Genomic DNA, 14167 nt, shown 5'->3' with positions numbered 1-14167 from the left:
GGGCTGAGGCCGCCGTGAGCGTCCCCTGAAGCAGCCTTTTTAAAATCACTGTCTGAGAGCTGTTGGGCAAACAACCAAAAACGTGTTTGTTCACACGACACGTCTTCTGGTCTTTTATTGGTAAACAAGGAAACATGTTCAGTGAGTTAACAACAAAGATTTGCATTGTTTGGAAAATAAGCTTCAATTGGTTTAGAAATCTCATTTTGACTTGATTACTATAAGTATCACTCTTCATCTGTTTTGCTATCGCTAAATATGCTAATATGTTAATGTTATCGCTGCACCAGAGTTATCAGTCAATGATCCTGTGAGGTCAAAAAGAGGGGAACACATCACGTTCTCTAAAACATGCCGAAACAGGAGTGACACCAGATGAGAGTTTGAAGGAAAAGTTCAGTTCTCTGTGTCCAACAGCTACAGGCTAAACGTGAGCAGTCCTACGACGGGGGGAGGCAGTCGCAGAGGAGAGGCCTCTGTTGCTGCTACTGTCCTGCCGTCAGACTCGGCTGCATCTGCGTCTGCGGCTTCGTTTGCGTCTGCGTCTGCGGCTTCGTCTGCGACTGCGACTGCGTCTGCGTCTGCGTCTGCGTCTGCGGCTGCGTCTGCGGCTGCGGCTCCCTCTCTGGAGGCGCCGCTCTCCTCCTGGCTGTGCTGGTGTGTGTCTCGTCGTCATCGGACCCGGCCACGGGGGTGTGGCCTCCGTTGGCGGTCTGGCTGTCCAAGGAGGAGTGAGAAGATGCGGAGGACGTGCGGGACTTGGCCTCCAGACCCTCCAGGACGTGTCGAAAGAGGCCGCTGCTGTTGTTGTTGTTTCCTTTGCCTGTCGGATGAAAAGTGTCATCAGGCTGTGGTTTTGTTGGTGTGCTGTGCTTGGAGGTTTCGTACCCGTCAGCGGCGACGTCAGCACCCCCTCCTCTCCAGAACTGAAGAAGACGTCCAACGCGTCCTGGTCCGAGATGTCGATCAGCTCCATCTGGTCCAGCAGGTCCACGTTCACCTCCATAGACGAGATGCTGCCAATGGGGGCTGAGGGAAGAGAGCGAGATCTGTGAGTTCCGCACGTGAGCCCACGAGCGCTCGCAGAAGGGAAACTCACGCCTCTTGTAGTCTCTGATGCAAAGATGAGCGGACGACAGGTAAACGTCCACGTCGTGCTGGAAGACCTCCTCGAAGAAGCGCTGTCGTTCCCTCAGCTTGAGCTGCTGCGCCACGTCCACATCTGGCAGCCTCTGGCCGCGCTCCGTCTCGGCTGGGGAGCACAGCAAGAGACTTCACTACACAGACCTCACCTCACGCAGACCTCCCCTGTCTGACCTGCCGCACAGCAGGCAAACGGGTCAAACGCTGCTGCCACAAGGGGGCGACAACGAGCCAGGTTTGTTCTGCTAATAACACACCTACAGCATAATACACACAAAAGCTGTAGCATTTAGCCAAAATACACAGACAGACACTATACCTGTCCATTAGCAAAAGTTGAGTAATTAAGGAAACATTTAGAATATTCTACATTTTAAAATACATTCAACCATGGCTTACAAATCTGTTAACCGGCAACGTATCTTAGTAGATGTTGTGTATTTTGTGTTTAGCTATTTATTCCAAGAATACAGACACCAACTAAGCTACTTAGCTTCAGCTTCAGCTATGTTTTTTGTGTTATGAAGAGCCATTACCCACTGGAGTAGATCTGAGCTAATTGAATGAGGCTTTAAAGACACGTCCAAGCTGCAAAGATTATCTGGCCTGTGATGAGAGCGGCTCTATAAATACACCCGTGTGTGTGATGGAGGACAGACACCGAGGAAAGGTTCCAGGGACCGTCTCCGGCAGCATGAAGAGATTCCTGCTGGAGCAGCCTGGTTCTTACAACTCCAGAGGCTCTGAACGGCGCGAGAAGCCTCAAACAATCCACAGATTCCTTCCTCAGAGCCACAGCGGGGCTGCAGCTCTGCTCTCTGTTTGACAGCCTGCCTCCCATCACTCTGGGATCGCGTGGGTGTCGCACCCCCGGAATGGACAGATCTCACCGTGTCTGTTCCGAGGTTATTCCCCATAAACAGGAAAACGTGCCTGACAAAATAAGTCTTTTCCTTCCAGGCTCCAGGAGCAGGCCGGCGCTTCACCTGGAGCTTTCCTCACTCGGTTAAACCCTGATTGATCACAGCATCGACTGCTTCTCCTTAGAGGGGGATCCGGTGGAGGGTCGAAGGCAAAGCTACAGGAGCGTCTTCGCATCGATTTGCTTCCCTGGTCCGTTTTTTCTCCTGGATCAATAAGGCTCCCTCTGCCTGCAGGTGACCCCGGTGACCTCTGATCAGCTGAACCACTCGCACAGGAGAATCAGGCCCTGTACAGTACTCCAGCAGTGCCCATGTGTAGGACGTCACCCAGAGACTCTACTTTCATGCTAGAGGCCTGAAGGGGACGTGGCTGCTCAAGAAGGACGCCCTGTAAACAACCTGGAGTCATAGTTTGACCCAGTATCTGTTATTTCGTCTCTTTGTTTCTTTGCTGTCTCTCTTTCTGTGTTCTGTCTCAGAGTTTTAATTTTTTCCATCTGTTTTTTTATATTTGCGTCCCTAATTCTTTCTTTTAAACCTTGTTTTAGATTCTCTTTGTTTGTCCCTGTAACTGCTGGTGTTTTTTGTGTTTCTTTATGACTCCACCTGCATCTTTGTATTTTTCTACGCATCTTTCTTCTTCTTTGTATTTTTTTCTTCGCTTCTTTCTTCTTCATTTCTTCATCCCTGACCTCACACCAGCCGCTCTTCTGTCGCGCTTACGCTCCGTTGTACATCCTTCTCCTCTGTTCTCTCGTCTCCCTCCATCCCGACCTTCCTCTGTGGGACTTGAGGAAGGAAAGGTCGTAGATCAGGGCTGAGGACTGGCTGGACATGCAGAATGACGGGAACAGACAGAGCTGGCCGGATGCGTTTGTATGCCACTCTGCCTCCCCACACAAAAACAAGCCCGGATCCTCCGCTCAGGGGGCAGTCGGAGAAAGAGCCTATTCAGAGCCGCACAAAGGCAGACATACAAGGGCGCGGGACTGGCCTGCACTCCTTACACATGATGCCAGTTGCAGGAAATCATTTGGATGCAGTAGTGAGGTAATACTCAGCAGTTCATCAGATAATTTAGACGTCAGTGAAAAGCCAAAAGACGTTTCAACTCAATCAATAAAACCCAACCACTCAGCAAAAACAAAAAGAGATATATCATTATACACAAATTTAGTTCTCCAATAAGTTTGACGACATTTTTTAAGCGCGTTACTGTCTGTCTGTTTTGTAAGTGTGTGTCATGTGTTGTCCCCTGTCGCATCTCTAAGGACAGGGCCCTGAGAGGCTGCTTCAGAAGCACCAGTTGCACAAATGACAGAGGCGGCGCGTGAATCTCGGGGCTAGATGTGGAGATAGCATGGCTCAGTGTCAACGAGGGGCTCCCGTTAGCCCGTTACTGAGCAACGAGCAAATGTGAGCTCAGAGGCGCCGCCCCCCGGGATGAGGAAGAGGGAAGGTCAGGACAGAACCCAGAACCCAGCTAAAGAAAACGGCTCCTCCAGGACATCCAGTCGCAGCTAAACAACCCCCTGAGTGGAAGCCATCATTTCCTCTCCGCTGTGAACATACATCTGCTTAAATAGTTCTGACTGTGTCACACACAGGACATCCTTGTGTTAACTTAGCCATTGCACCTTTAGATTAAACACTACAGAGATAAATATATATATATATATATATATAAATGGTACTGCATAAACATACATTGGCATTAAATTATTAAAGAAATTGATAATTATATTAATGAATTCATTAATAACATAAAATGCTTAAATAAATAAAATTCAAATAATATTTTGACAAAATTAAGATAAAATAAACAACTAAATACAGAAAAAATAAAATCTGTAATAATTCTAAAAAAAATTTATATGCCAATATTTATTCACTATTTTTTTTCCTGTCTCAGTACTTTTCCTGGCCCTTACTCAAACACCCTCTGTGGCTGTATATTCATAAAAGCACCAGCTGACATCGCTGACCTTTGATCACCACGGCAGACCTGACGCCTGGAGGTAACAGTTGTTCTGGCCGAGGCCACACGACGTATGGACCGGTCTGCCGGAGCAGAGAGGTTTGATTTCACACGGGCAGCATCCAAACTGCAACGAGGAGGGGGCGCGCTTCGAACACACAGAGGTCAGGGAGGTCACGGATGCTGGCAAAATAAAAAGCTAGAAATGAGAGGAAGCACTTAGAAGCCTCAACGCAAGACTGTGGGTTGGAGAGAAGCTCAGAGGGAGAAGAACCCAGCACAGGTTCCTTAGTTAAGGGGGTGTGGTGTTATTTTTAGAGGGTCTCTCTTCCCTCTACCTTCCAGCACTGCATCGACCTCAGCGGGAGCCGGCTGTTCGCCGTCTGCAGCCGGTCATTAGGGAGTCAGCCGCTCCGCTACGGCTGTAGCAGTAATTAATGCCGTCTCGGTTCCTGAAGAGCAACTGGTTGGCTGCAGCGCTGAGGTTTAAACGCAGCGTTAATTCATTATTAAAACATGAGGCTGAGGACCCGGCGCTCCAACGCGTCCTGCTCAGCACATCCTGAGGCTTTTAGGACGGGAACGCCTCTAAAAGCCCTGCGATGCCAACGCGTGAGATCCGCTGAGCTGAGTGACACAGACAATAAGGAGCTCCAAGACGCTGCAGCTGCTCCGACTCACCGTTTTATTTTTGGTTCCTCTCTCGCCCTGTTTTGTCTCCAAAAAGCCTCCACTTACTGGGCTCCGGTTGCAAGTTGTGAATTATTTATGGCCGCCGTTGATCTGGCTGTTTATGCCGGGACAAAGCAACGTCCAGCACCGGCAGGACAACAGTGACATCAGCGTTAACCCTTTAGTCGCTCTCAACACAGCCACAGGGACAATGGGACGGTCTGTAGGTCAGCGGCCTGTCCCACTGCCCTCCATGAGCTCCAGGACCGTCACGGGTTCGGATCAGCACCGGTGAGCAGCCTCTTTATATCTTACAAAGGTCAGAGGTCAGAAAATGGCCTTTACTGAGAACTGACCAACACTAACAGCTGGTATTCTAATAATCACAGTCGAAAGCTTCACCGTTCCAGGTGAAGGATGATGAAGTGCGTTTCTCTGCCTTTAGGGGTAAAGACCAAGGTTCTCGCAGAGCGAAGCATTTTTTCCCCATGACGACGCGCTCATTGCTCCCAGTCGTTCCTGGAGAGGCTGCACAGCCGCTCCTCGTATTTGTGGAGGAGCTTTAAAGCGCTTCTTCCTTCAGCTGGAAGTAAACAGTGAAGACGTTTGTTTAAAGTCAACACCGTCTGTTGAGACCGAGGCAGCGCGCTCTGCAGATGCTGCACTAGTTTTAGACTGACTCACAAAAACAACAACATTCATTCTTGTTACAATGGAATAAACTCGTTATGGCCCCGCACGTCCACACAAGACTCATGGCTTAATAATAAAGTATGACTGAGCAGAGCTTCACTGAAATGACATAATCAGGTCAAAATCCTAATTGACTTCCTTCTTAGCGCTGATGCCTTACACATGATGAGGTTGTTACACGGTGTGTTCAGTGGGAATGGAGTCATGTTGTCTGTCTGCACCTGACTCTTTAGTTGTTACGTGCTTTGCCTTTTTGACTTCTGAACAGGTGTCAGCGCAAGCTAAACCCCAGAGCCCCAAGTTATTAGTTCTCAGCGAGGCAGGATTTTAAGCTCCAGCTACAGTGTAGTTTTCTAGTTAATCACTGATAGAATTCAAATCTGGGTTTGTTTGGACATGAGATCTAATACATGAAGCTGGTCTGTGTTCTAGTTAAACCTTATTCAGCTTGATCCCAGTTGCCTCCACTTGTGGCTCCGACGTTAAGGTCCAACGACCCGAGCGGAGACGTGAATCCCTTTGGCTGTTATTAATTTAAGGCTGAGACGGAAAATCATATGAACGTTTAGCCTTGAATTTGCTCATTAAACAGTACTTACACAGCATGTGGGTCACATCCAGGGGGACTGAGCTCAGAATACATGAGCAATAGAGACAATCTGAATCTGTGACACCCTTTCAACAGCTGGTCACTCCTTCACCCCATAAAGCACCAGTACAGTATACTGCTCTTTGGCACATTTTCAGCATAATCAAAAAGTGATTGTATAATAAAGGAGGTAAAGAAAGTGAGATCTTCATCCTTTATGAAATCACACACTGATCTCATTGGAACTAATGACACTGTCAGGTCCGATCTGGGTCGGTGTGTCACCGTTGGCCAATCCCATCAAAAATAGGAGATCTTTGTCTCGACCCACGTACTGGCCCTAATCCATGTGTGTGTGTGTGTGTGTGTGTGTGTGTGTGTGTGTGTGTGTGTGTGTGTGTGTGTGTGTGTGTGTGTGTGTGTGTGTGTGTGTGTGTGTGTGTGTGTGTGTGTGTGTGTGGCGACAGCGTGACCTATTCACTTGGAATTAGTGAAGAACATTAGCGAGGGTGATGACTCAACATTCCTGTCTGAGTAGTTTTGGCCGGCGCAGCACTTGGTCACTTCAGGGAACGGCACAAGAGCAGCAGCTATTCAGCGATGACTGAACTGTCACACCGGCTTCCACATTATGCAGGACACACACACACACACAGACAAAGAAGCACACACACACCTCACGCCTCATATAGAACCTAAGCATAACGATTAGAGAAAGCAGAGATTACTGGAGTATATGTGGGCTCGTCCCACAGTTTCTGACTCCAGTCTGTTTAGTTTAACAGAGTTGACACTAACAGAATTTGTGACTGGAAACAACCTCATTATAAGTCATTAAAACATTAAACATTGTGTGCTGTACGTCTGATGGTGAATATTATCCTCTGTGATGTCTTTCTCCACATCTAATAATAAAAACTCTGTAAATCACTCTCTTTCCATTCACAAGTACCTCAAACAGAGGAGTTCGTGCTGAAGGAGCGGTAGCAGAATTACTCACAGGGCAGTCGTTTGCCGTGCAGGTCGGCTGAGGAGGAGCTCATGTTGCTGCAGAGTCAGAGCGCACGGGCGACGGACCAGCGTGCGATGGCCAGACGATCATCTCCCGGCTCCTCTGCTCACTGGAGGCGGCTCCACCGTGGCCCACTGCGCTCAGCCGCCCCACCCCCCCCCCCTCCACCCCCGGAGGATTCCGAGCCTCTTGAATGAGGGACGTGAGCTCCGCGGAGTCGAGCGGCCGACCAATGACAGGGAGAAGGGAGGAGTCGAGGCCGGGGTACAAGGAGAGAAGGTGGGATTTTATGTAACGGAGTGGAAAACACCGAGGATGGACGGACACATGCCTTTGTTATTTTGGTCTCCTTCCACCCCCTCCCTCGCCCTCACCTCCTCCCTTGTGTCTCCCTCTCCCTGTCTCCCTTCTTCTAGTTGAACCCTTAAACGCTCTCTCTTCTGTTTCACCTTCGGGGTCAAGTGACGATCAACAGTTTTTTTATTGCGTCACAAAATATCTAAATAGAATTCTGTTCAGTTTAGAAATCTGGGCACAAGTTTAAAAAGATCTGATTTAGGATTTAATTGACTGAGAGCCAGGAGGTGATGTTTTGTTAAAGGAGAAACGCTTACTATCATTAATTAGTCCTGACTTATGTTCATTTAAAATCCTAATTAATCGCTTCAAGAATCAAAATACAAGCCTCACCAGACATTAGTTTCATCACTAATAAGGTGATTTGATTCATCATTGTCAAACATTATGCTTAGTAATGGTTTCATTTATTACGTTTGCACACTTTGGTTGATACACAAAGTCATTCTGGCACTGAACGACAGCCACGTTTTAAACCCCGCGCGTCCTTGACGCCATCTCGTGGAGAACGGACGTCGGTGCTGGCTCCTCTAAGCGGGACCTGCTGATTACACAATATTTGCATGCAGCAGCTTCACAAAGCAGCATTACATCACCGTCTCTCTTCACTTCATCAGCAGTAGACAAAGACTGTGAAACAGTGTAGTGTCGCGCCTTAGTTGTTAAAGTTGGTGGGAGTCTCCGCAAGAATCACATTCTTCAGTCATGCACAATAACGTAATTAAAATATATAGTGCACCTTTATGATTTTTCATAATTCAAAAGTCTATTTAAGACAGTAAATCTACAAGAGTGTTTGGTTTGTTCATCTACAAATGCACAGAAACATGGTGTGTGTGGGCACTGAAACCTTCACTATAAGTGTCACACTTGGCGTCGGTGCCAAAGTGAAACTGCCAGTGCAGACTATATGGCAGCAGTTGGGAAGTGGTGGGAGTGACCGGCGATCTGTATCATAAAGAAGTGTGTGTGTGTGTGTGTGTGTGTGTGTGTGTGTGTGTGTGTGTGTGTGTGTGTGTGTGTGTGTGACAGACAGAGAGAAAACAGACACAGAACGGGAAAGAGAGAGTGAGTGGGCACAGGAAGCCTGGTCTGACTCAAAGTGAGAAATCCTCTTCACCTCAAACTAAATTATGCGTGGGCTCCCTCATAACCGGGGGTTCACCTGCGGAGGCCCTGCACAATCAATAGCCGGGGCCAAAACAGCCGACTCGTCTTTCTCGAGCCGCGAGACGAGATGAAAGAAGCGGGCGAGCGGCGAGGAAAGTGAGGAAAAATATATAGAAAGCGAGCAGGCAGCTGAGCTGCGCGTGGGTGAGGGCGAAGGGACATTGTTTACGGCGTCTGCACAGCGATGAAAGGCCCCCCGTCCGCGCAGACGACCGCTGTAGCGCTCGACGCTCACCTCCGCGCGCCGCGATCAAAGGCAGTTAGCGGCCGCTCAAAAGCAGCCGCTCCGCGTCACGCCTCCCCCAGCGGGGAGCATCACACGCCGTCAGATCGCGCTCCAGATCTCGGCGCCGCAGCCTTTTGGGTTTGTTTTGTTCTGCGCGTCCGAGGCTGAAGCAACGGGCTTGCCGCCCTCACTACGCCGGGCATAACGCCAGAGCCATCAGGCAGTCATACGCCTACCATCAGCTGAGGAGTTGCACAGCAGTCTCATTTCTAATTATACACCCGACAACAGAGAGAGCGAGGCAGGGAGCGCGTGGAATATGGAGAGAGGGAGACGAGGGCGACTACGGGCGGGAGCGAGGGAGAGGCAGAGAGGGCCACTCAGCGGCAAGCGGCGGGTGAACAAGTTCAGACGTGAGAGGGAGAGAGGGAGGGGAGGGAGGGAGGGAGAGAGAGAGAGAGAGAGAGCGACAGAAGGAATGTGCAGTGGAGGAGAGCCATCAAATCTGTCTGAGAAAGGTTAACAGGACTGACTGACTGACTGAGTGGAGTGGGAGTGTAAAATGTAAAAAGCGAGTAGGAGGGGAGAGAGAGAGAGAGAGAGAGAGAGAGAGAGAGAGAGAGAAAGAGAGAGAGGAGAATAGAAGAGAAAAGAGAAGAAGAGAAGCGGAGCAGATTGTGTCTGCTGAGCTCGTCTGGATCTCTGCTCGCCGTCGCCTTTTCACCTGCCGCCTCGTCAGACAGGTGTGTTGGCGCGGCATCCGTCTTCGTCTGGCCGCCGCCGATGGAGGAGCCGCGGGAGGATGGATGGAGCGAGGCGCGCGCAGGTAAGTTTCCCACGGTGAGAACTTGTTTATTGTCGTGTTTCTGTCCGTATTTACAGGTTCGATGACACACGCGCCTCAGTTATGGCTTCATAAATAAAATCAGCAAGTACAGCCTTGCCATTAATAACGATATGCAAATGATCTCATTTGTAGCACTGGTGTCACGATAGCCTCGAACACACACAACCCACTGTGTGTGTGTGTGTGTGTGTGTGTGTGTGTGTGTGTGTGTGTGTGTGTGTGTGTGCATGTGTACATTTGCTTTTCATAGATTACCAGCCTTTGACTGTAATGAAGCGATGACCTCATAAGGCGTCTGCGTCTGCACAGCGCCGGCCTGTTTGGGTCCAGATCTGATCGCGCAGATGCTGCACGTCGCTGTGAGTAAGAAACCAGCGCCTCGGGCCCAATTTACATGCGCACGGCCGGCATTTAGCTCACAAATGCTTATCTGCTCCTGTGCCGCGATACGGCGCCCGTCGCGTTGTCTGATCCCCCGCGCGCACAAACACCTCGTCTCCGGGTCCGAGGCCCGTCAGACAGACGTCCATTCACAGAGGGCGCTGGGATCAGCTTTGCATTGATGGGCTGTAAAAAGTTGGGCGCCGCTCGTCACCTCGTGTGTGCAGAATCGTAGCGCTAGTGGGAAACTACTGTGCGCGCGTGGCCACAAGCTGCTTTATTTAGCCCCGGCGAGTGGAGTGAGTCACTGCCGTGCATCTATGGAGGATGATGAGGTTTCAGTAGCTCGAGGTGTCGGAGGTCACTTCAGTCCCACGAGACAGCGTGTTTCACATCCTGCACCAGCAACGCCCAGCGTTTGGTGACACGCGTCGACACCTAAACTTGACTCAATCTCTCGTGAACTTTTTGCAGAGTTTACTCATTGTGGCTCTGAATTGCTCACCCATAATCGTTTCAGGGAACGAGCGGCTCGGTTCGTCGTGACATCTCGTTTTGCGGCGACGGCCGACGCGCTGATGTTTGTTTCTGGTATCTCTCAGATCGCGATGACCTTGGATCCGGGATGCTTACCGAGAGAATAATGGAGTCTGTGCCACATAATCACAACACCCCCTCAACGTCTCCGGAGAGACACGCAGTGCGTGCGTGAGCGAGTGAGTGACAGGCAGCTGGAGCCAATGAGCTTCAGGCCCGGCCCTGCTCTGGTCCCAGACAGGGACACGCTGCCGCTCAAGAAGAGGGACCAGCGGCCGGGCTCGCCGCCGCCGCCGCCGCTGCAGGCGTGCGACGCCACCACCTTCAAGACGCCCTACCCCTACAAGAGCCACGGCGAGTTCAAACCCAAGCCCTCCAGCCCCTTCCAGCCGGTGCCCCGGCGGGTCCCCGCCCTCTACCAGCCCTGGATGCCCACGCACGTCCCCTCCGGGTCAAAGTCCCACGTCCTGTCCCCCTTGAGGGAGCATCACGGATGGGCGGAGTGGAGGGACTTCAACCCTCTGCACCCGGGCTGGGACCTGCCCCACCCCTACCAACGCCACGCCCACTTCCCCGGCACCCAGGCCCCGCCCCCCGGCCAGCCGTACCCGGCCCCCAGGCTGGGCCCCGCCGGGCTGGCCTCGGAGGGCCTGCGCGGGATGGGGGGGTACGGCTGGGAGCAGGTCCAGACGCTGAGGGACGCAGAGTGGCAGAGCGACGGCAGGAGTAAAGGGGCTTATGTGAGGAGAAGGGACAGACGGGTTGACGGTGACCCCCTGCTGAGCGCCCGTCCGCCTCCCTCACAGAAGGACCTCCTGATGCAGCACGGTTTGCTGCATAAGTCCTCAAGGGCCGTCAAATATCCCGCCGTTGCGGCCGCGACGGAGGCGCCGTTGGGGTCTGCGCGCACCGCCTCGCCACAGCCGCCCGGCTGCCTCCCCTGGCTGCTGCCCCACTTCGTGGCCGGCTCCCTGATCGAGCTGCGGGACGGGCGGCTGCGGCGCGTGGAGCACCTGCGCACCGAGGACTTCCTGCTGGGCTCGCTGGCCTGCCCCGACCTGCGCCTCAGCTGCTGCACGGTGCAGAGCATCTCGGCGGCCTCCTCCTCCTCCGTCTCTCGTCTGCTCATCCTGCTGCACGATCAGCAGTCCCAGGTGACAGAACAGCGCTGTCTTCTTCTTCACTGTTTTGATTCAGTTGTTTCAGGCCTCCAATCAAGCTTTTAACTTGACTGCATATTCTTAATATAAACACTTGTCTCTACACATTTATCTTTTTTCGTATATATTTATACACGTACATGTACACCAGCTGATCAATAAGAAGATTTATTGATTAAGAATATCTCATATTGAGAATACTTTTAACTTCAGTTGCAACAATGTCTATTTTCACTTTTTACTGGGAAGAAATTGAGATTAGATTAGACTGTGGAGTTTTTTAACTCACTATGCTGGTGATATAAACATACTAAACACTAAACATTCACTTAATTTCACCCATTTTTCAATGATATTTACTTATTGTGTCCCTTGTTGATTTTTAGTAGCAGCTATGGAATCAGTTACATGACTGCACCAGTAGGTGGCAGTAGTTGTGCCAAAAATCAACTGTCCTTCTCTTCTGTGGTGTATTACAATAAATGCAATCACAAAGCCAAATATGATAATAAACGATCAGAGAAAATGTGAATGAAACTGATAATCAACAATTACAACAGATTACTGTTCAAATGTCAGATGTGAATATATTAATAATTTAATAATATATTCAACTTGAACTGGCTAAGTTAAGACACAGTGCATTTACTGGTTACACTATGTAACTGTCCACAACGATATAATTTAGCTAATTTGCCAAGAGCTAGTTTATGATTTAAAACATTTATTAAATTTAAAATATATAGAAGTTAAAAACTGAAGTGCACCACTTTCTTTGCTCCATTGGCCTATCCAGTCTAATAACAGTTGATTCAGCATATGAGCCTTCTGTGATGTCATAAACAGAGCGGTTACATCATCAGTGATGGCACAGCGTTGACACTGTGCCCTCCTCATTACGTTTCACCAGGACCACAGGGGCCACTTTAAAATAAAAATAATATTCAAATTCAGATAGTCAAGATACTCAAACTCATTTGGTGTTCGATTAAGGACAAAATTTAAAAAATAGCAAAATAGACAGTAAAATTAAACAAAAATTTGCCTTTAACACAAGTATTATTTTCATTATTGTAACACTTCCAGCTCCTGGTGAGCTGATCTACGCGCTGCATTACTCTCACTTACATGGCATACATTGTCTCCTCCAGGAGCTGGTGGACGTGTACGTGGAGTATCCGTTCTTTGTGCGTGGGCAGGGCTGGTCTTCCTGCAGCCCTCAGCGGACCGCCCGTCTCTGCGGCCTGCAGTGCCGCCAGCTCAGCGTGGGGGACGTCTGCTTGGCTCTCACCCCCGTCTCCGCTCCAAAGCCGCCGCCGCCGTCAGCCGCCCCGGAGCCAAAGACCTCGCCGGGCGGGTCGGCAGACGAGAGGTGTGAACTGCCACGAGAGCCGCCCCCGCAGGGCGCCCCACAGCCACAGTGGACGGCAGGGGGCACCAGGAAGGAGGCCGAGGCGGCGCGGAGGAGACACTATTCAGCCCCGGAGCTAAGAGGCCCGGGGACTAATTGCATGTAGTGAAGAGGGTTAATGGTTCATGTGCAGGGAGTAAATCTGTGTTAAGCTCTTCTATATTTAGCCCGTGTTTGCTGTATTTTCTACCTCCTGGATCCTGTTCCTGTGCTTTACTGTCTTTACTGTCGTTATCTAAGAAAGAAGAAACAAGGTTGACTCTCAGGATATACAAGAGGTTATTTAGCGCATATCCACTGACTATGTGACCTAAAGAAGAGCCAGACATTCTGTGACACTCAACTAAAAAATACATTTCCCTCTTTTGTTGTGTAAGAAAGGAAAGGACCAAAGTGTAAATGTACATTCCCACAGGGTGCTGCTCCAGTGACACTGAATATGTCAAGGAATAACGTTTTAGTTCGTATTATCTGAAGACAAACTCACAAAATCAGTTCACATCACTCAAAAAGCACAATAACACCCTCCCTCAGGTCGTTCGCGGAGAGAATCCTGACAATATTTAAAGTAGTTCCGTGTTGACAATCAGCACTTCTTTGATTGTATTTGTAGAATTTATGCTTCTACCTCTATTTTCTATTCACAGTGACACATGACCTTTGTTTGTGTGTGGGTCGTACTAAATTAGGCTTTGCTGGAAGCTCTCAGCTTCTGGGTGAACGTCTGCGTGAATGTTTTTATTTGCCTTGTTGCTGTATGCACAGATTGTAAACAGTGTGAGCTTTTCGTAATGTAATATGGAGTCATTTAAAGGCCGGGGCCCTTTTACGCTGGTAAGTTTCTGGATATTTTTTAAAGGCACAATTGTGATCAGTGTATGTGCTATTATGTAAATGATGTCACGTGTTCATAGTTCACATTATTATGAAAAGGGCAAAATGGAAATGTACACAACTATGATGTCATCATTAGGACCGCCCGGCGAGCACACACTGGGCTTGGGAAACTGTCAAATAAATCAGATAAAACCTGCTGCATGGTTTTGGTTTTACAAACGTCTCATAAGC

The 14167-nt window shown here is 49.7% G+C and overlaps 2 protein-coding genes across 3 annotated transcripts; one reads left to right on the top strand and one right to left on the bottom strand.

The window, feature by feature from the left end:
• Nucleotides 1–100: 100 nt before the first annotated feature.
• LOC114855375 (dysbindin-like) lies at nucleotides 101–7183 on the bottom strand. Its single transcript, XM_029150515.3, has 4 exons — nucleotides 6999–7183; nucleotides 1100–1252; nucleotides 889–1029; nucleotides 101–823 (listed from the first exon to the last, which is right to left on the bottom strand). Exons 1-4 carry the CDS (start codon nucleotides 7039–7041, stop codon nucleotides 486–488), a joined length of 675 nt encoding a protein of 224 aa, XP_029006348.1. The 5' UTR covers nucleotides 7042–7183; the 3' UTR covers nucleotides 101–485.
• Nucleotides 7184–9211: 2028 nt separating this feature from the next.
• LOC114856061 (uncharacterized) lies at nucleotides 9212–14132 on the top strand. 2 transcript variants are annotated; one of them, XM_029151677.3, is made up of 4 exons: nucleotides 9213–9589; nucleotides 9861–9969; nucleotides 10594–11682; nucleotides 12840–14132. In XM_029151677.3, the coding sequence occupies exons 3-4, from the start codon at nucleotides 10732–10734 to the stop codon at nucleotides 13203–13205; spliced, it is 1317 nt and encodes a 438-aa protein (XP_029007510.1). In that variant the 5' UTR covers nucleotides 9213–9589; nucleotides 9861–9969; nucleotides 10594–10731; the 3' UTR covers nucleotides 13206–14132. The 2 variants fall into 2 exon arrangements, with proteins under 2 accessions (XP_029007511.1, XP_029007510.1); XM_029151678.3 differs by lacking the exon at nucleotides 9861–9969 and having other exon boundaries at nucleotides 9212–9589.
• Nucleotides 14133–14167: the final 35 nt, after the last annotated feature.

Source organism: Betta splendens, chromosome 5 (assembly GCF_900634795.4).
Source record: "Betta splendens chromosome 5, fBetSpl5.4, whole genome shotgun sequence".
Taxonomy (NCBI): Eukaryota; Metazoa; Chordata; class Actinopteri; order Anabantiformes; family Osphronemidae; genus Betta; species Betta splendens.
Note: the sequence above shows the minus strand (reverse complement) of the source record. Positions and strands in the feature narration are given on the sequence as shown.